We start from the raw sequence: 8183 nt of genomic DNA, 5'->3' as shown, positions 1-8183 counted from the left end.
CAAACCCACGGTCACGTCGCTGGTAGAGAAAACCAAACCCCAATACAGTCAGTCTATACAGAGCAAAAACAAAACAAACTCCAATACAGAGGTGTTTATCAAAAAAAAAAAAAAAAAAAAAACCCAATATAGAGCAAACCCAAACCAAAACCAAACCCAATACAGAGCAAACCAAACCCATGGTCACGTCGCTCACAGCTCGCTTGTCGTCGTTGTCGCTCGCCCCTCATCGCAGATTGCAGATCACTCTGCTCCGGTGCTCGATGCTTGGTGCTCCCTCCCTCAAGGTATTTCTCTCTCTTTTTCTCTCTGACTCTCTCTTTCTCTCTCAGTCTCTCACCCTCTCTCTCTCTCTTTATCTGAATCTAAAATGAAAAATGCCACTGATAGTGTCTTTATTCTTTAACTCTCTCTCTCTCTTTTGAACTAGTCTGTGATTGGCTGGCCTTTACTCTTTAGCTTTATTGATATTTGGTTGTTTGCCTGTTTTTTGACTTTTTAAATTTGGCTTTATCTTATTCTTATCTGTTGGTGTTGGTCAGTCATCACTGTGTGTTGGTGTTGGTATTGGTGAGATATTGATTGTCTTTTAGTGTAAAGTGTATAAGTGTATTGCGATTTGTGATTGTGAAATTTTCTGATTGGCAGCTGACTATTGTGATTGGGGCATCAGGCATGAGGCTTGTACTTGTCTATTGAGTGGGAAGGGGGTAGATGGGCTCATGGGGCTGGGTAAACAATAATTAAAGCAGTGTAATGTGCTGCACATTACACTAGTTTAATTATTGTGCTGCGCATGGGATGTGTAATGCCTGGCTCTTTTAGTGTTAAGCTAAATAAATTAACAATTATAAAAGACAATTAATAATTAACCAATACATTATAAAAGACAAATAAATTAAATTATGTTAGGCTAAATAACAATTAATAATTTTATAATTAATGAAACAATAATATAACAAATTATTATTTATAAAAGACAAACAAATTAATATAACAATTAATAATTTGGGTGTTTTTTTTATTGTTGTTGTTGTCAATATATAAAATTTTCTTTTTATTAGATTGTGTAATTTATGCTTGTTGAGGAACATCCTGAAAAAATTTCCTGGAGTCGCCACTATTTGTTATTCATTGTATAATAGATTAGGAATATCCATTTGTCAATTGTTTCAAACTGTGCATATCAGACATGGAAAACAATAAAATTCTTTGGGGCAAAAGATGTCAATTAACACCACAATAAACTTTGATAGGATTCTCAGCTCCCTGACCTTCTTCTGATCTAACATAATCAATGTGATCAAATGGTTCATACTGTAAAGGGTGTTCATCATCAACCAGCTCTTCCGGTACTTGTATTGTCCCTTCGTTGAATGTAAAGAGCCCAAGCAAATGTATTGTCTTGTTTCCATTCATCATGACTCTATGCTTGCAAGGCCGTAACCTGTCATTGCTCCATGCCTACACCGAGCAAATTATACAATCCTTAAAATGTTAATGATGACCACCACGCAATGGTCACTCCACAGGTATAAGTATTTGTGGGGTGAGGAGAGTAAGGGCTAGATTTCAAGTATCTAAGACGAAATTTCACACACATATACACTTAATTAAGGCTAAAGTAAAATTTCTATCTTGTATAAAAAAAAAAATGTTAATGATGATTATATATGGTAGTTGAAATTAAATTAGTTGCAAACTCACTCGATACGTGAGAACATATTTTAATTTGTAATAGGATATTAGGATATGATATATAATTTTTTTTTTGTCTAGTGTCTAATTCCACTGGACATGAAAAACACAAGCTCTTCCTTTATTTTTATTTTTTTCTGAGCAATAATTTTAATTAATGTAGTCTATAAATGTTATTGTTTTGTATTAGGCAATCAGTCAAAGAGTTGGTACGCACATTGAAATATATATATATATATATATATATATGTATGTATATATCCAAATATTGTTTGAAACTCAAATACCTACTTTCAAAAACAACTAAATATTACTAACAAAAACTTAAATAAAATCATACCCATCTATATTCTATACTTTATATAATAATCAAAAACAGCTAAATACTAACAAAAACTTAAATCAAATCATGATATCCATCTATATTTTATACTATATATAATAATAGAATTATTGTATTTAATTTTGCAAACTCCTATTGCGCTAGCTAATCAACCACGTCATCAACCTTTTTTCCTATCGATCTTAATTTCCTCTCTTTTATTTTTTGGCAATATTAAAAAAAAAAAAAATATATATATATATATATTATTATCTTCTCTCAAATCCAAGCATAAGCCACAATAATTTCAGTTTGTTTTTACACCTATTTGGCTGCTAACTTTACAAATCTGCATAAGGCACAATTATGCTAGTTGATGTTACAACTATCCGGTTACTGACTTTACAAATCCAAGCACAAACCACGTCAGCCAATTGCCATACAAATCCAAGCATAAGCCACAATTGACAAAACCACCATAATTTAATTTAAACTCTCTTTTTGTATAAAAGCATTAACAAAACCACTTCTATGATATTAAAGACTTGCTGACTATGTATTTCAATTTGCTGACAACACTCTCTCTATTTCTTATATTTGTTCTCTTTGGTGCATTTTTTATTATTTCTACTCTTTTTTCCTTTACTAATGACTCTTTTTGTTAATATTTATTTAATTGTCTCTGCAAATTTTCTATGTTGACAATATAGTATTACAAACGTACTATCAATTTTAGTATGGTAGTAGCACTATATCATTAACATAGCAAATTATACAGCAACTCATTAACAAAAGAACCATTAGCGAAGAAAAAAAAAAGTAGAACTAATAACCTTACCAGAGGAGAAACAAAATATAAGAAATAGAGAGAGACTATTGAAAGCAAATTGAAATACATATAGCTAAGTATTGTGTCAAGCTCAAACATAATAGAGAACTTTTACAAGGTTAGTTTGTTAGATAACGATTCTAGAATAATTGTTCATTGCATATTGAAATACAATGATGTTTATTTATCACATGAAACAAAACAAAAACAAAAAAAAAAAACTTAAATATTGTAGTATTAAACATACCAAGTATATAACGACAATTTCCTATAAAAAAAAAAACGACAATTTCTTTTCAATCTTTTATCATGGGAAGCATGTCTCTATCTTACTAAAGGAAAGCTACATTTTCTTCTAAAAAAAATAGAAAAGAAAGGAAAGCTGCAATTTTGCAATGGTAAGTCTTTTCTATTTTTGTCAATAAGAATTATATTTCATGGAAAGTCTTAAATATTGTAGAAGCGGTTATGTTAGTGTTTTTATACCCAAAAAAAAAAAATAAAGAGAGAGAGAGTTTAAGCTAAATTATGGTGGTAGCTCCAAGATTTTTATAAGGGAATTTAAAAGGCATTTCATTAAAATATCATATGAAAAATAACGGCACTATTGTTGTTTATGTGGCTTATGCTTGGATTTGTAAAGTTAGTAACCAAATTGTTGAAATATTATTGGCATTGTTGTGACTTTATACGGCTTATGCTTGGATTTGTTGAAATATTATTGGCATACTTGGATTTGTCAAGTTAATAACTGAATAGCTGTGATATCAATTGGTATTATTGTGACTTATGCTAACTCGTAAAGTGTCTTTTTAGAAGAAAAAAAATTGTAAATTGTAATATCAATTGAAGGTATTAATATTTCGGTATAGTTAATATTGCCACCCAAAAAAAAAGGGATTGATGATGTGGTTGATAAGGTAGCACAACAAGAGTTTTGCAAAATTAAATTCAACACTTCTACTTTTATGTTGATTATAGTTTATAGATTATAGAATATAGATAATTGAAGGTGTTAACTAGCAATAAAAGAAATGTAACAAACCTGGGATGTTGTTGGTCTAGCTAGTAACATATACAAGAGGTAGGAACTCTTATTGATAATGATCGGGTGCATCTGTAGCTGCAAATTTGTACTTATAGTAGCAGCTGAGTATTTCTTTTGGTGTTTGCTTTAACAAATGCCTATAAATTTATAAATTTATATGTCCGTTTAATATGATTAATTTTGCCAACTTATTTTACTATTCAGTCTATTTTTACTATTATTTATAAATCTTACTGTACTTTTTTATACTATTTATGAGTCTCATTATACTATTTCAGCTAATTTTTACTTTTATCTATAATATTTTTAGTAAAAAAAATTCAATTTCAATAAAATAAGCGGATATCAAACAGATTACTATAAACATATAGACAAATTGAAGGAAAAGTATTCAAGATTGATTTTTGAAATGTTTCAATTAAAGCCCAGTCCCATGAAACACCTCTCCAGCTTGGGTCTAGGCTTCGGAGGGTTTAAGGAGAGAGCTACCACCATTACATAGCCCAACCCATGGGCTAAAATAATTTTTTTTTTTTAATAACCTATTTCAACCAACAAAAATAATGCAATACTATGTTTATAACTTTACATATAAACCAATAGTCTCCTAACTCAATTGATACATTTTGGTGTTTTCAATAAAGATATCCAGGTTCAAATCTTTATCTTCTATTGTAAACAATCAAATTATCCAAAATATATATATAAACCTTAAAAACAAGTTCTAATCTATATATCATCATCATATTATTAAGGTTCTCAAAAAAAAAAAAAAAAATTGATATTGTTAAGGATTCCTAAACTAATATCTTAAATCACATTTTATTTAAGAATCAAATAATCCCACCGTTCTTTTCAAAAAATAAAATAAAATAATAATTACGCAGTTTTGCTGAAAAACAAAGTATATAAGCTCAAACTAGGCCTGGTCAATATTTGAGTTCCAGTCCAACCCAAAATCTAACACTATCAACAAAATTGGGCCAGCCCAAATATACAGGGCAAAATCTAGGTCTATGCCGTTCCTCCCAAAAAAAAAATTCTGGGTCTATGCCCGAAATTTATGCTTGGTTGGGCTGGACCGTTGGACCATCCAGCCCATAGACACCCCATTTGTGGTCCGTACAGTAAAATATATATCATATGCACTCATCACTTTAAAATAGAAGAAAATTTTGTAAAGGGAAATTAAGAGAGATTTTCTTGAGTTTCAATTCAGAACTTCAGATTTGTAGTTTATTCTTTATAGTACAGCAAGAGTATTTTAGATTTTTTTTTTTTTTTCTTTTTTCTCTATTGGGTTTTAATTGAGCCAACTTAATGGAGAATTTTATACAAGTTTTTTTTTTTTTTTTTTTTGCAATTAATTGTGTTTGAGAAGTTAATAAAAAGAACATATATTGAATGAAACACAAATTTGAACCAAAAACCCTAACAGTTTAACTCTTTTTTTTGAGATAGAGATTCAATCTATGACATCCGTTTTTGATGATAGCTCTTTATCATTAGACTAAGACACCAATCAGTTTTTAGTGTAGGCGAAGATTGAACCAAAAATTTCTTATTCCACTATCACTAACTTTACCAACTGATGTTTAAATCTTAGATATAGTAAAATGATTTAGTGTACCTGATGTATTACACTCTCCAATACATAAGGGTGAGTCCTTTTCTTATGTGAGATAAATTAATATAATGGATAAAAAAAATTTTGAATAAAACACAAATTTAAATAAAAACTCTAGCACTTTAACCATAGATCTCGTTAAATGACCCGTGCACTCAAGACATTATACTTTCTTATCATATAAGGGTAAGTCTCACTCTTACGTTACATAAAGACTAGACGTGCATAATAACTTACAAATAACGATCTTTTTTCACTATGAAAACTTTTACTTCTATTTCACATCGTGCATAATAACTTAATAATGATCTTTTTTTCACTATGAAGACTTGCACTTCTATTTTTAATCTCATCACTGTCTCACATTAAATTAAATTAAATAATTAAAACAAAACAAAAACAAACATATATTTTTGTAAAATAGAAGCAGTGACATACCTGAAATGCATCACCAACCATGTACAAAAAGGATGAAGGTGTAGGATCTAAGCCAATCCACTCACCGTCCCTGGTCTGTACCTCAAAAGCATTAACACGGTGCTGCTGCACTATGCTGGTGAAGGACTTGTCCGTGTGTGTAGGAAAACCCTTCTTAGGATCATAATTCTGATATTCGTTGTATTTTCCAAATCGGATAACATACCCAGTTGATGCAATGTTTGAGTCATAGTATTTCTCAACACCATAGTTTTCAAACACCATTCTTGTCACCGTTTGATCAAGTTCTGCCATTATCTTTGCGTACAAATTAGCTCCTTCACTATTTAAGAGAGAACCAAAATTAAGATGGATCAAACAAGAGTCGCACAAATGATCATATTAAGCATAGTTGAATACATTTTCACTGATCCCAACTAATTTGTTAAGATTCATAACTGATCCCAAAATTTTGAGATTAATGTTTAATTTTTAGTTGTTGCCTTGTTGGTATATAAAAAATAAACTCAATAGTGTTTGGGTTTTTTAAGGGAGGGAAATATTTAATAGAAAATAAGTGTCTTCTTTTTCAGCCTTAATCTTTCTTTAATAAAATTTTATAATCTTTTTTTTTTTTATTACACCTTTTCTTTTGTTAATGAGATCTTCCTCATTTGAACTTTTTATTTTTGGAGAAGATTTCTCATCCGAACTTAGAATTTGTAATTTTGGACGCTTGAAAATATTCTAAAAAGTCAAAAGTCAAAATTTCAATGGAAATTTTTACTTAATTCTCTTGTTAACCCAGACAAGGGGAATTAACATTGAGAATTCCTCAATTATAAATTTAAGATTCCACTTCAAAACTCTTCCTCCAAACAAAATATTGATACTATTTCCTCTCATAAAATGTAAATTTAACTGCATTAGATAAATGATACATTTATATATAATGGAAAAAAGAAGATCAAGCAATACCAGAAATTATCATTCCCATTAGGCCACATGAGATTTGTGAACTTCTGGCTTTCTTCTAGGCACGTTGCATTATCAATCCCCATGCTTTCGTGGGCTGAACCAACACTGATGTAGCCACGGTAAGGCTTGTCATGTGTGTTTTGCACCTTGGTTTCTGTGGGGAGCTCAAACAACTCTCCTATTGTACCAAAGATTTTGTCATGGAGCTCCAAAGAAATCTTGTTGCCAACTTCTGCAACAAAACAACCTTGTTCTCCTAGTGCATGGCAAACAGCTTTGCGTGTCGAGAGCCAAGAACTTGTGCCAGGCTTCAAGTCCTCACTTGAGAAATCTATGACTGGAATTTTGGACAGTGCTTGTCTACCCATGATTTTGTTTCTCCTCCACTGCTTTTTTTGTGAGAGAAAATAGTTCTACTCCCAAAACACCATATATTTCTTTTGATGCTCAAGCCTCTAGATGGAGATGCTAGGAAAATTTAACAACAGTGCTCTCAAAGAAAATGCATTTAATGATAAAAGATTTTCATGATTTTTTTCTCTTTTGTACCAAAATCATATCTTTTTATAGGATTTCTAAATATATCATAACTATATATGTGAAACCATTTTCATAAATGGCATGAGATCAAATTAATTGCTCTGACTGGCTAATTTTCAGCAGAGTTAATCTTATGCCAATCTATTTCAAATCCGAATTTTCCAATATTGTAAAAGAAATGTGATCTTTAAAGTAGCTTCTTAAACAATCGAATCCTTGCCTTAGATTATTCTTTGAATTTTCTTATATGAATTAAATATTGAAAAAGAGGCTGATGAAATTATCTCCTTTTTATTTTCTTCTTTTTTTTCTTCCATCGAATTTTCTGACCCCTTCAACAGTACAAAGTACAAACTCTTAATTTTTGGAATCTCATGATTTTATGCTAGATTCTATAGATAAATAAAAATGAAACATAATAAATTAGTATTCATGGATGCCAATTAGAGGAGTCCAAATCGAGTCCAAATCTTCTGTCTCATTCTCTCTATCTCACTCTATACTCCGCAAATAAGAACTTGACACATTTACATCTATTTTACTAATTGCTAATTTTCAGCCTTTGTTATTTCATTTACCTTAATTAATTGAAAATTAAAAAAAGACCCAACAGCCAACACATCCCCACCACCAGCACCACTACCATCATTCTCCGATGCCACTTATCACCAGCAACAGGTCACCAGCAACATTTTTCTTCCTTTGTTCTCTTGTTTCTTTATTC

General features: G+C 30.6%; 1 protein-coding gene across 1 annotated transcript; it reads right to left on the bottom strand.

The window, feature by feature from the left end:
• Nucleotides 1–1227: 1227 nt before the first annotated feature.
• Nucleotides 1228–7287, bottom strand: LOC126703757 (2-oxoglutarate-dependent dioxygenase AOP3-like). Its single transcript, XM_050402836.1, has 3 exons — nucleotides 6920–7287; nucleotides 5963–6284; nucleotides 1228–1464 (listed from the first exon to the last, which is right to left on the bottom strand). The coding sequence occupies exons 1-3, from the start codon at nucleotides 7285–7287 to the stop codon at nucleotides 1228–1230; spliced, it is 927 nt and encodes a 308-aa protein (XP_050258793.1).
• Nucleotides 7288–8183: the final 896 nt, after the last annotated feature.

The sequence above is a fragment of the Quercus robur genome, chromosome 10 (genome assembly GCF_932294415.1).
Source record: "Quercus robur chromosome 10, dhQueRobu3.1, whole genome shotgun sequence".
Lineage (NCBI taxonomy): Eukaryota > Viridiplantae > Streptophyta > Magnoliopsida > Fagales > Fagaceae > Quercus > Quercus robur.
Note: the sequence above shows the minus strand (reverse complement) of the source record. Positions and strands in the feature narration are given on the sequence as shown.